Raw genomic sequence first — 14,161 nt, forward strand, 5'->3', positions numbered from 1 at the left:
GGGAGGGGCCCCAGTGTCCTGAGGAGCAGGGCTGGGCCGTGGAGGGTGGGTTGGGGGTGGGCTGTGTCAGTGGAGCCTCAGGCTGGAGCTGGTCCACGCAGCAGGAAGAAAGGCCGAGCGAGGAGCCCAGGTGGGGACAGGCAGGTTGGCAGAAGGACATTCTTGACACAATGTTCATACCAGTGAATAGTGGGAAAACCAGCGGAAAATCGTCACAGGGAATGAGCTGCATTAGGATCCTGGGTGGGATATGCATCGCTTCACGCTGGTAGGTGTGGCAAGATAGACACACGTTGTTGGGGGTTAAAAGCAGGTTCAAGATCGAGGGAAATGGCAGAGACGAGGCTTCCGTGTGATTGTGTAATTTTAAACTGGTCACCACGTTTGGAAATGTAACAGAAACAGGTGAAATTAATTTAAGCCTCTGTTTTATTCAGTCCAATGTTTCAACCCATTGTCAGTACAAAGGTTGTTAATAAGCTGTTTCACATTCTTTTTTCCATCTTGAGCCTTTGAAATCCAGCGTGCGTCTGACCCAGTGCGTGTTGGTGTAGTCGGTGGGGAACCCAGTGGACGGGGGTCTAGAGGGAGGGGTGTGTGAGGCGCTCAGGTTCAGACGGTCCCTCCTGCGTGTTCATGTCACAGTCAGGGGCCACGCAGGGGACCTCTGGCAGCGGTCTGGTGCCCACAGTGGCCCTGGGCCTGCCGTAGTCCTCCTTCCCAGACGTCCAGATGGCCACTTGGCCAGCCTCCGTCACCGTCTCCCATTCTCTCCCAAAGGGCGCGTCTCAAGGCGGCTGCTCCAGCTCCCCACCGATGGCTGCTGCCCCTCTGCACACCCCCATGGCAGCCCCCAGCCCTGCTCTGCTTTCCTTCTTTCTCCTCCGCCTCTGGGTGAAATGTGTGTGTTTGTTGTGTGTTGTTTACCGGCTGCAACAAGCCCCACCAGGCCCACGACCTTCCCCTCTTTTGTCACTGCATCGCCCGGCAGTACTGGCAGAGAGAAGACACCCCATCCGTGTGTCCTGGATGGACGGACGGATGAATAAATGAATGATTGGACCCGCTCAGAGATTTATGTCACTGACATCTAAGACAAGACTCGGTGATTTGGACCCTGCAGGATGATGAGAAACCCCCGGTTGGTAACTGATTCACAGGGGATCCAGCATCCTGACACTTTCTCCTGAGGACGTTTTTCCCCTCCCACACCTGAGTTATTAAACAAGGAAGCTTTATGGAGAACGTCAGTAGCAAGAGCAAGATAAGGTGCGCTTTAAGTTTGTTTTCTGACCTATGCTAACATCCTCGCTTTGGTACAAAGGTGAAAACTCCATATAGTCAGGGAGAAACCAGTAAGAGGATTAAGCATCAGATCTTATTTTTCAAAAGGGAATTTAAATATTGAAATTAGTCAGGGAGTGGTTATGAGCACTGAGAAATATGCAGGGGAAGCAACTCAACACAGTCCTAAAGGGCTAAGTAAGGAGGTTTATTAGACTCTTCAGACCACATAAGAAGTAAAACAAAGCCCCAGTTATTTCATTGGAATCAACACAGTCCTTGTTTCTTACAAATTACTTGACGTTTAAGTTTTATCGGAGGGACTTCCCTGGTGGCACAGTGATTAAGAATCCGCCTGCGAGGGCAGGAATAAAGACACAGACATAGAGAACGGACTTGAGGACACGGGGAGGGGGAAGGGTAAGCTGGGACGAAGTGAGAGAGTGGCATGGACATATATACACTGCCAAATGTAAAACAGCTAGCTAGTGGGAAGCAGCTGCATAGTACAGGGAGATCAGCTCAGTGCTTTGCTACCACCTGGAGGGGTGGGATAAGGAGGGTGGGAGGGAGACGCAAGAGGGAGGGGATATGGGGATATAAATATGCGTATAGCTGATTCACTTTGTTATACAGCAGAAACTAACACACCATTGTAAAGCAATTATACTACAATAAAGATGTTAAAAAAAAAAAAAAAAGAATCCGCCTGCCAGTGCAGGGGACACAGGTTCGAGCCCTGGTCCGGGAAGATCCCACATGCTGCGGAGCAACTAAGCCCGTGTGCCACAACTACTAAGCCTGCACTCTAGAGCCTGTGAGCCACAACTACTGAAGCCCAAGTGCCTGGAGCCCGTGCTCCACAACAAGAGAAGCCACCGCAATGAGAAGCCCGTGCATCGCAACGAAGAGTAGCCCCCGCTCACCGCAACTAGGGAAAGCCCGTGTGCAGCAATGCAGACCCAACACAACCAAAAATAAATAAATAAATAAATGTTACCAGAACAGAATCTCAGGAAACCTTTGGGTCCACGGCCTCCCTGACCTCAAGGAAGAAGTTATCTTTTTTTTTTTTTTTTTTAACATCTTTATTGGAGTATAATTGCTTTACAATGGTGTGTTAGTTTCTGCTTTATAACAAAGTGAATCAGTTATACATATACGTATGTTCCCATATCTCTTCCCTCTTGCATCTCCCTCCCTCGCACCCTCCCTATTCCACCCCTCTAGGTGGTCACAAAGCACAGGAAGAAGTTATCTTAATGACTATCTTACATGCATGATGCTTTAGTAAGAACCTATTTGAGAATATGTCACCTAAAGTAATTTTCTCACATTTTCCACTTAGCTGCTCCCTGGTTCTTTCAAGATTTGTTTATTTTTGGTTCCCATAGCAAGTCTGCACATTCCCTGAGGACGAGGGTTTTAATTTTTGCAAGTGATGAAGAGGTTACTTTCCAAATACTAAGATTCTCTCTTGGTGGCAGGATGGTGGTTTCCCATGGAAACAATTATGGAAGTTGTTTGAACTCCCGAGCCTGGCTGCCAAAACAAAACCAAAAGCAAAAGGAAGGAACCCAACTATGTCTGAACGTTTACTGAAAACAGCAGCTGGAGTGCCCTGTGCTCTCTGTGGACAGTACAGGACAGGACAGCCTCCAACAGAACCAGAAAACCAGCACTGCTCACCCAGGAGGCCCTCAGACCCCAAATCATATGTCTGAATCCCAGTCTCGTGTGTCAAAGAGGCTGTCGGTGAAAATTGGCCTTTCCTGTGTCCTTGGTTTCTGTCTTCTGGGCCCTTCCTTGAAGGCACCCACCTGTGGGCCCAGCACCAGATAGCAGCTCTGTCCTGTTCTTCCCAAATTCAAGTGGAGAGCCGGCCCCTCCCCAAACAATTACACAAGAACTGGGGCCCCATGGGCATTTTTTTCTCCAAGTTTCCTTCCTACTAGAGGAAATTATAATGGCTTTTAAGTTAAAATAAAAGGAAGAGGAGGGTTTACACTCCAGCTTTGCCTTTTACAAGTTTTGTTCCCTCGGCTCTTAATTTATCCACTTAGAGCCTGACTTCCTCATCTCCCAGGAGGACCCAGGCCCCGCATGCTTTCTGGGAGCATCAGCTCAGGTGTTCAGAGGACTCAGCCCTGGTTACCACTGAGAATAGCTCCTCTCAGGCCCCAATCAGAAGGCGGCCAGCTCCGGGCTGCCGGGAAAGGCAGCAGGTGTAGCCCAGTTACCTTAATGACCCTTGAATAAAAGCCGTGGGGGTTGGCGCTGAGGCTCAGACGCGCGGAGCCTCCTCTCCTGGGAACTTGGGAGAAATACGGTGCTCAGGACCCTCCCTGACCTGGGACCCCCCCCCACCCCCACCCCCATCCCCAGGCCTGCTGCAGGCTGAGGGGGGACCAGCCCCGAGGGGACAGGCCGCTTTCCCAGGTGAGTACAGGTCAACCCCATGGGGCAGGGAAGGAGTTCAGGCCCCAGGCCTGCTGTGAAGGTGGTCAGAACTTTCAGGCAGGGGTCACCCTGGGCATGTTTTTCTTCCACATGGGGCCCCCTAGGGTCACCTCTGGATTGTGTCCCACTTGTTGTTCCTTCTGCCATTCCTTCTCCACTTGCACTTTCTAAAATCCCCCAACTCCTCTTTATTCATGCCTTTATGAAAGCCTCCCCCCACCTTGACCCGCCAGAAATGAGGTCTTCAGAAGCACATGGGGGAGGGCGGGGGCCAGGGAGTCGGCGTTAACCGTGCGCTTGCGTCCTGGTGATGGAGGGGTGGTAGGGCTCCAGCGTTTGGTGGTCAGTCTCTTGATTCCAGGGCCACAGAATAAAGTCCTAGAATCGCGGGGTGTGTGGGAAGGGGCCGAGAGGAGCTCGTTTATCCCTTCGGTTAAGGCCTGAGAGTTGAGGCTGCCTGCATGAGATGCAGGTGTGTCGCCCAGGTGGGAGCAGTGAAGGCCGGTGAGGAAAGGCTGGTGGGGAAGCCTTCCTGGAGGTGCAGGAGCCTCGTCCCTCCCTCCTGGAGGTTGAGAGAGGGCGGTTCCGGGACGTGGTGGCAGTTCTGGGGGAGCTGCAGTCCTGACGTGTAGAGGGGCATCCAGGTGGGACTGAGCAGGTAGGAAGAGCCCGGGCGGGGGGGGGGGGGGCCGGAGAGCTCACCTGAAGAGCTTGGTTTTACGAGCACAGGCCCTGGGGAATCCAGGGAGGAACCTGGGCGTTTTTGAGTTTGAGAAAGAGACTGCTGATGCTAACATAGAAAACATCTCAAAAAAGTGTGTGAGATTACAGCTGGCACAAGGAGAGTGCGTCTACAGGGTGTATGCACTGGGTTCCAAAGGGGCGGGCATGGGAAAGCAAGACACGGCCTCATCTGTGTTTGTTTTTTTAACCGTGTTTTTCAGAGTTTTAGATTTTAGAGCAAAACTGAGGGGAAGGTCCAGAGATTCCCCTCTATCTTCTGCCTCCACCCATGCAGACCCGCCCCCCCAATCAACATCCCCACCAGGTGGTGCATTTGTTATAACTGATGACCCTGCATGGACACGTCATCCTCACCCAGAGTCCATAGTTGATATTTTAGGGTTCACTCTTGGTGTTGCCCATTCTATGGGTTTGGACGAATGTATAATAACGTGTATCCATTATTATAATGTCGTACAGAGTAGTTTCACTGCACTAAAAATCTGTGCTCCACCTGTTCATCCCCCTCCCCCAACCCCCGACAACCATTGATTTTTTTTTTTTAATAATTTTAATTTATTTATTTATATATTTTTTTGGCTGTGTTGGGTCTTCGTTTCTGTGCGAGGGCTTTCTCTAGTTGCGGCAAGCGGGGGCCGCTCTTCATCGCGGTGCGCGGGCCTCTCACTATCGCGGCCTCTCTTGTTGCGGAGCACAGGCTCCAGACGCGCAGGCTCAGTAGTTGTGGCACACGGGCCTAGTTGCTCCGCGGCATGTGGGATCTTCCCGGACCAGGGCTCGAACCCGTGTCCCCTGCATTGGCAGGCAGACTCTCAACCACTGCGCCACCAGGGAAGCCCCTGTAATTTTTTTTAATAAGAAGAATATATTTATAAATTACTTGTATAATAACAAAAGAGGAAAAGCTCCTTTACTCATTCTGGCCATAACGTGAATAATGTTAGAGGGAGATGGTGGATTCAGGGGAAATTTGGGGAGGGAAATGGCAGTTTTATGGGCAGGAGCTGTGGAGGGTATCAGGAGTATCCAGCTTGTGCGCCAGTGAAAAGTTTTGCTGATCCGAGTGAGAGAATACAGGAAAAGGAGGAGAAAATGATGCAGGTGAAATGATTGATTGCATCTTGAAATGCTGAGTTTGAGGGTATGAGAGAGAGCCACCAATGAATCAGTAGGTCATTAAAATCCTTCGTGTAATAAACTAGGTTTGAACATGAAGTGGTGAGACTACCAAATACATAATGTCTACGTGTGCGTAGATGTTAGACATACGTTTAACATGGATTTATTTCCAGTTTTTCCGGCTCCGTGAACATTGTAGCCTTGTAAAACTGTCACCTTTCAGAGGCAACAATCTCATTCCAGATTTCCAGACCTGGCTCAATGTAATTTGAAAATTTGTAACCATCTTCTGAGCAGGTTTACCATCCAGATACATACAAATTTAATCTCCTTGTCTGTGGAGTATATTCCCTGGGACCCAAGGTGCCTTCATTTGTTTATTTACTTACCAGAAGTACCACTTACTGTATGGTCCACGTTCTCCAACACCTTTAGTCCTGATGTTCCCAAAATTTAAATTTACGAAGGAGGCTGATTAGAACTATTGGGGGCCCGGGAGCAGTTAGGCTGGATGCCCAGGTGCAGCATATTCGGAGGCTCAGGGCTGCATCCCTAACGAGAGGAACGGCCCTCCCTTCTCACTGCTCTCCTGATGGCCTTGCTCGTCAGCTGATATGATGATACAGGGTTTTACAGATGTGAAATCCTGACCTGTTCACGTAGGTCTAGACTATGGGGGCTTCCCTGGTGGCACAGTGGTTGAGAGTCTGCCTGCTGGTGCAGGGGACACGGGTTCGAGCCCTGGTCTGGGAGGATCCCACATGCCGCCGAGCAACTGGGCCTGTGAGCCACAACTGCTGAGCCTGCATGTCTGGAGCCTGTGCCCCGCAACAAGAGAGGCCGCGATAGTGAGAGGCCCGCGCACCGCGATGAAGAGTGGCCCCCGCTTGCCGCAACTAGAGAAAGCCCTCGCACGAAACGAAGACCCAACACAGCTAAAAATAAATAAATAAATAACGTAGCTATTAGACTATGGTCCATCGCACAGCTGGCTGCCCCCAAATGGGGCTTCAGTGGAAAGCAAAATGGGGTGTAGCAGTTTTATACAAGGATACATTGCACTTTTAATTTCCTTCAAGGCCCTCTGGGGAAGTGTGGAAAATGGCCTAGATTTATCTTGATTAGGTATTATTTATAGTATACTGGTTAATTTGATCTTTCTTTTAATAAAATTGCATGATTTATATTTAAGGCCACTGACTAAATTATTTTCTTTTACACTAGTAGCTGGTAATAATTTTTCATCTCCTCCCCAGACCAATGGCCTTTTCAGGCCTATTTTCTTTGAATTTGGCTACCTATAAACAAACATCTCTCCTCTCTGTTGTTTTGCAATTGGATGGAATCAACCTACGAATTCACACCGAATTGAGGTCGCTCATATTTCGAGTGTGTTTACATCGATGTTCTAAACAAACAGTGCTCCAGGCTCTGTTCATCTGTGGACGAGGCCACAACATGCTGGTCCCTGCCTTGTACTTTTTTCTCTTCCTCCCTGCACTAATCCTGGAGGTTTGTGTTGTGACCCCTTTTCATAGGAGGGGCCGTCCGAGAGGTTACACGGCTTCCCCACCGTCACAGCTAATTAAATGGCAGCACTAGATTCTCCCCAGCCTCCTCAATAACTGCTGTCCCTATTCCTTTGCAGGTATGAACGCTGCTGTCCGAGCTGTCGTGCGCATGGGAATATACGTGGGGGCCAAAGTGTACTTTATCTACGAGGTCAGTGTCACGTCCCCTTCCTGCTTTCTCTCTCAGGAATCGCTGCCTCGTACTCACTGGGGGCCTCATGCCTGCCTGGGGCTGCTGACTGCAGGCGAGAGGCAGCAGGTGACGGGCACACTTGGGTACCAATAGGGGAGCCCAGGTACCAGGAGAAGTTACACCCCCGGTCTAGATGCATATCTGTGAGATTTGTATTAGGGAGCAAGGGGAGAAAGGTGATGAAACGGGGCTCAAAATGCCATTTTGATATCCAACTAGTGTTCTTGTAGGATTAATGATATCAAACTGGTTGTATTTATTTGTAGTTCTCATTCCTTATAGAAGTGATATAGTCACTAAAAATGGGGGCTGAATTTGAATAAACATTAAGCTGAATGGGGGGAAGAGTGGCCACTTTGGGCTTTTCATCATTAATGTAAAACCCAGACCACCTCCCTAGTATCTTTATGCCTTAACTTCAAACTGAAGCATCTGAAAGCAAACAGATGGCCCATTATCTCCTGCTTTCGAGGTCCTGGCAGCTTAGAAGTAAGTTGTGTTTGGAGGGAAGGCACCAATACAGCTTGGACCACATGATTTATTTCAAAAACTATTAGAAAAAATAACATATTTAGTTTTTAAATTTATAAAACAGAATAAAGCTTAAAAAATGGAAATAAGAGAATGGTTTTTTAAAATTGCTTAATTCTTCCAAAATCAGTGTTAGTGTTTTATTCTGATTCTTCCCAGTGTAATACATGTGAAATACTGGAAGGAAATATATACATTATTAGCACCATAGCAAATGTATTTTGTATACTATGTTTTTTACCTGCCAGTATGTTATGACAGTTTTGTATGTGTTAACGTACATTCCACAACTATCGCGTAAATGTCTGTGTAAAATTCCATCAACCTGATGTCTCATCATTTACCTGACCCCTCAGCAGCTTGATCCTTGCATTCCTATGCCACCAGAAATATTTAGGTCACTGCCCATTTTTCAACTATCCTAACACAGCAAGCTCTAGATTAATATTTGAAGCTGTTCTATGCTTTGTATCGTTGCTGTGATCCCAGGATACGGCGTCCGCCGAGTTAAAAGGGGTGGTCGTCCTAACGGGTCTCAGTGTGTCTCGCCAAAGTGATTTCTTTGTTCCATCCCAGGCCCACGCCGGGCACACAGGTGGCACCAACCCTGCCAGTTCTGTGTGTGCAGCCCACCTTGCTGAGAGCTGGCCGGGGCTCCAGAGTCTGTTTACTGAGTCATTTTCTCTGCTTGAGAAGTAGCTGCTCACAGATTTTGCTCGTTGGTCCTAATGACCATGTGTTTATCGTTTGCGGGAAAGATGGTTTTTCCTGGGCTTAGGTTTGCTTTTTATTTTTTTATTATTATTTTTTTATTATTATTTTTACTTAAACAGAAAGTCACAAAAATTATAATCATCCTCATCAGTTCACTCAGTCCCATGTAATTTTTTTTTCATCTTGATCTTTTATTAGCACTTTTATGAATTCATCAGTTTTCCATTAGAGTTCTGAAAATGCTTATTCATTCAGTTCAGCAGTATAGTCAGTTACCAGAAACCTGTACTTGTCAGAGTCTTTTCCATGAATTCCTTGAAGATGAAACCCTTTCATAGGAACATTTTTGCGAAAGCATCAGAGTACACCCAGAACTGTCTGTAAATGACAAAAGACTTAAAAATGACCACGGTTAAAGATTTGATAAAAGTTTGTAATAATGCAATTGACAAGGAAATTTAGTTATTTCTGAGATATACATTTTAAAGTAATAACTAGAATTATGACTTATAGCATTATACCAGAACGTACAAGATTTTTAGAAATTTCATGTAATGTCTGAAACATTTATATTAACATATTTCCATACAAATAACCCAAAGAAAGTTTAGTATTAGTTGTTTTTTGTTTGTTTGTTTTTTTATACTGCAGATTCCTATTAGTCATCAATTTTATACACATCAGTGTATACATGTCAATCCCAATCGCCCAATTCAGCACACCACCATCTCCACCCCACCATGGTTTTCCCCCCTTGGTGTCCATACGTTTGTTCTCTACATCTGTGTCTCAACTTCTGCCCTGCAAACTGGCTCATCTGTACCATTTTTCTAGGTTCCACATACATGCGTTAATATACGATATTTGTTTTTCTCTTTCTGACTTACTTCACTCTGTATGACAGTCTCTAGATCCATCCACGTCTCAACAAATGACCCAATTTCGTTCCTTTTTATGGCTGAGTAATATTCCATTGTATATATGTACCACGACTTCTTTATCCATTCGTCTGTCGATGGGCATTTAGGTTGCTTCCATGACCTGGCTATTGTAAACAGTGCTGCAATGAACATTGGGGTGCATGTGTCTTTTTGAATTATGGTTTTCTCTGGGTATATGCCCAGTAGTGGGATTGCTGGATCATATGGTAATTCTATTTTTAGTTTTTTAAGGAACCTCCATACTGTTCTCCATAGTGGCTGTATCAATTTACATTCCCACCAACAGTGCAAGAGGGTTCCCTTTTCTCCACACCCTCTCCAGCATTTGTTGTTTGTAGATTTTCTGATGATGCCCATTCTAACTGGTGTGAGGTGATACCTCATTGTAGTTTTGATTTGCATTTCTCTAATAATTAGTGATGTTGAGCAGCTGTTCATGTGCCTCTTGGCCATCTGTATGTCTTCTTTGGAGAAATGTCTATTTAGGTCTTCTGCCTATTTTTGGATTGGGTTGTTTGTTTCTTTAATACTGAGCTGCAGGGGCTGTTTATATATTTTGGAGATTAATCCTTTGTCTGTTGATTCATTTGCGAATATTTTCTCCCATTCTGAGGGTTGTCTTTTCGTCTTGTTTATGGTTTCCTTTGCTGTGCAAAAGCTTTGAAGTTTCATTAGGTCCCATTTGTTTATTTTTCTTTTTATTTCCATTACTCTAGGAGGTGGATCAAAAAAGATCTTGCTGTGATTTATGTCAAAGAGTGTTCTTCCTATGTTTTCCTCTAAGAGTTTTATAGTGTCCGGTCTTACATTTAGGTCTCGAATCCATTTTGAGTTCATTTTTGTGTATGGTGTTGGGAGTGTTCTAATTTCATTCTTCTACATGTAGCTGTCCAGTTTTCCCAGCACCACTTATTGAAGAGACTGTCTTTTCTCCATTGTATATCTTTGCCTCCTTTGTCATAGATTAGTTGACCATAGGTGCGTGGGTTTATCTCTGGGCTTTCTATCTTGTTCCATTGATCTATGTTTCTGTTTTTGTGCCAGTACCATATTGTCTTGATTACTGTACCTTTGTAGTATAGTCTGAAGTCAAGGAGTCTGATTCCTCCAGCTCTGTTTTTTTCCCTCAAGACTGCTTTGGCTATTCGGGGTCTTTTGTGTTTCCATACAAATTTTAAGATGATATGTTCTAGTTCTGTAAAAAATGCCAATGGTAATTTGATAGGGATTGCATTGAATCTGTAGATTGCTTTCGGTAGTATAGTTATTTCCACAGTACTGATTCTTCCAATCCAAGAACATGGTATATCTCTCCATCTGTTTGTATCATCTTTAATTTCTTTCATCAGTGTCTTATAGTTTTCTGCATACAGGTCTTTTGTTTCCCTAGGTAGGTTTATTCCTAGGTATTTTATTCTTTTTGTTGCAATGGTAAATGGGAGTGTTTCCATAATTTCTCTTTCAGATTTTTCATCATTAGTGTATAGGAATGCAAGAGATTTCTGTGCATTAATTTTGTATCCTGCAACTTTACCAAATTCATTGATTAGCTCTAGTATTTTTCTGGTGGCATCTTTAGGATTCTCTATGTATAGTATCATGTCATCTGCAAACAGTGACAGTTTTATTTCTTCTTTTCCAATTTGTATTCCTTTTATTTCTTCTTCTTCTCTGATTGCCGTGGCTAGGACTTCCAAAACTATGTTGAATAAGAGTGGTGAGAGTGGACATCCTTGTCTCGTTCCTGATTGTAGAGGAAATGCTTTCCGTTTTTCCCCATTGAGAATGATGTTTGCTGTGGGTTTGTCGTATATGGCCTTTATTATGTTGAGGTAGGTTCCCTCTATGCCCACTTTCTGGAGAGTTTTTTTTTATCATAAATGGATGTTGAATTTTGTCAAAAGCTTTTTCTGCATGTATTGAGATGATCATATGGTTTTTATTCTTTAATTTGTTAATATGGTGTTTCACATTGATTGGTTTGCATATATTGAAGAATCCTTGCATCCCTGGGATAAATCCCACTTGATCGTGGTGTATGATCCTTTTAATGTGTTGTTGGATTCTGTTTGCTAGTATTTTGTTGAGGATTTTTGCATCTATATTCATCAGTGATATTGGTCTGTAGTTTTCTTTTTTTGTAGTATCTTTGTCTGGTTTTGGTATCAGGGTGATGGTGGCCTCGTAGAATGAGTTTGGGAGTTTTCCTTCCTCTGCAATTTTTTGGAAGAGTTTGAGAAGGATGGGTGTTAGCTCTTCTCTAAATGTTTGATAGAATTCACCTGTGACGCCATCTGGTCCTGGACTTTAGTTTGTTGGAAGATTTTTAATCACAGTTTCCATTTCATTACTTGTGATTGGTCTGTTCATATTTTCTGTTTCTTCCTGGTTCAGTCTTGGAAGTTTATACCTTTCTAAGAATTTGTCCATTTCTTCCAGGTTGTCCATTTTATTGGCATAGAGTTGCTTGTAGTAGTCTCTTAGGATGCTTTGTATTTCTTCAGTGTCTGTTGTAACTTCTCCTTTTTCATTTCTAATTTTATTGATTTGAGTCCTCTCCCTCTTTTTCTTGATGAGTCTGGCTAATGGTTTATCAATTTTGTTTATCTTCTCAAAGAACCAGCTTTTAGTTTTATTGATCTTTGCTCTTGTTTTCTTTGTTTCTATTGCATTTATTTCTGCTCTGATCTTTACGATTTATTTCCTTCTGCTAACTTTGGGTTTTGTTTATTCTTCTTTCTCTAGTTCCTTTAGGTGTAATGTTAGATGGTTTATTTGAGATTTTTCTTGTTTTTTGAGGTAGGCTTGTATAGCTATAACCTTCCGTCTTAGAACTGCTTTTGCTGCATCCCATAGGTTTTGGATCGTCGTGTTTTCATTGTCATTTGTCTCTAGGTATTTTTTGATTTCCTCTGTGATTTCTTCAGTGGTCTCTTGGTTATTTAGTAACGTATTGTTTAGCCTCCATGTGTTTGTGTTTTTTATGGTTTTTTCCCTGTAATTGATCTCTAACCTCATAGCGTGTGGTCAGAAAAGATGCTGGATATGATTTCAATTTTCTTAAATTTACTGAGGCTTGATTTGTGACCCAAGATGTGTTCTATCCTGGAGAATGTTCCATGTGCACTTGAGAAGAAAGTGTAATCTGCTGTTTTTGGATGGAATGTCCTATAAATATCAAGTCTATCTGGTCTATTGTGTCATTTAAAGCCTCTGTTTCCTTATTTATTTTCATTTTGGATGATCTGTCCATTGGTGTAAGTGAGGTGTTAAAGTCCCCCACTATTACTGTGTTACTGTCGATTTCCTCTTTTATAGCTGTTAGCAGTTACCTTATGTATTGAGGTGCTCCTATGTTGGGTGCATATGTATTTATAATTGTTATATCTTCTTCTTGGATTGATCCCTTGATCATTATGTAGTGTCCTTCCTTGTCTCTTGTAACATTCTTTATTTTAAAGTCTATTTTATCTGATATGAGTATTGCTACTCCAGCTTTCTTTTGATTTCCATTTGCATGGAATATCTTTTTCCATCCCCTCACTTTCAGTCTTTATGTGTCCCTAGGTCTAAGTGGGTCTCTTGTAGACAGCATATATATGGGTCTTGTTTTTGTATCCATTCATCAAGCCTGTGTCTTTTGGTTGGAGCATTTAATCCATTCACGTTTAAGGTCATTATCGATATGTATGTTCCTATGACCATTTTCTTAATTGTTTTGGGTTTGTTTTTGTAGATCCTTTTCTTCTCTTGTGTTTCCCACTTAGAGAAGTTCCGTTAGAATTTGTTGTAGAGCTGGTGTGGTGGTGCTGAATTCTCTTAGCTTTTGCTTGTCTGTAAAGCTTTTGATTTCTCTGTCGAACCTGAATGAGATCCTTGCCAGGTAGAGTAATCTTGGTTGTAGGTTCTTCCCTTTCATCACTTTAAGTATATCATGCCACTCCCTTCTGGCTTGTAGAGTTTCTGCTGAGATATCAGCTGTTAACCTTATGGGAGTTCCCTTGTATGTTATTTGTCATTTTTCCCTTGCTGCTTTCAATAATCTTTCTTTGTCTTTAATTTTTGCCAGTTTGATTACTATGTGTCTCAGCATGTTTCTCCTTGGGTATATCCTGCCTGGGAGTCTCTGCACTTCCTGGACTTGGGTGGCTATTTCCTTTCCCACGTTAGTGAAGTTTTCGACTATAATCTCTTCAGATATTTTCTCTGGTCCTTTCTCTCTCTCTTCTCCTTCTGGGACCCCTATAATGCAAACGTTGTTGAGTTTAATGTTGTCTCAGAGGTCTCTTAGGCTGTCTTCATTTCTTTTCATTCGTTTTTCTTTATTCCCTTCTGCAGCAGTGAATTCCACCATTCTGTCTTCCAGGTCACTTGTCTGTTCTTCTGCCTCAGTTTTTCTGCTGTTGATTCCTTCTAGTGTAGTTTTCATTTCAGTTATTGTATTGTTCATCTCTGTTTGTTTGATCTTTAATTCTTCTAGGTCTTTGTTAAACATTTCTTGCATCTTCTCACTCTTTGCCTCCATTGTTTTTCCGAGGTCCTGGATCATCTTCACTATCATTGTTCTGAATTCTTTTTCTGGAAGGTTGCCTCTCTCCATTTCA

At 43.8% G+C, this 14,161-nt stretch overlaps 1 protein-coding gene and 1 long non-coding RNA gene across 2 annotated transcripts in view; both read left to right on the forward strand.

The window, feature by feature from the left end:
* Positions 1–14,161, forward strand: part of PFKP (phosphofructokinase, platelet) — a 73,168-nt gene that overhangs the window by 7,479 nt on the left and 51,528 nt on the right. Inside the window, exon 2 of the mRNA XM_082450244.1 lies at positions 7,256–7,329. Within this exon, the coding sequence (XP_082306370.1) occupies positions 7,256–7,329 (74 nt within the window). The remainder of the gene's footprint in view (positions 1–7,255; positions 7,330–14,161) is intronic.
* LOC309655278 lies at positions 85–6,671 on the forward strand. The gene is made up of 2 exons (XR_014260745.1): positions 85–1,269; positions 2,772–6,671. It is a non-coding gene; the product is annotated as an uncharacterized lncRNA (long non-coding RNA).

The sequence above is a fragment of the Balaenoptera physalus genome (genome assembly GCF_965194825.1).
Source record: "Balaenoptera physalus genome assembly, chromosome: 2".
In the NCBI taxonomy this organism is placed as follows: domain Eukaryota; kingdom Metazoa; phylum Chordata; class Mammalia; order Artiodactyla; family Balaenopteridae; genus Balaenoptera; species Balaenoptera physalus.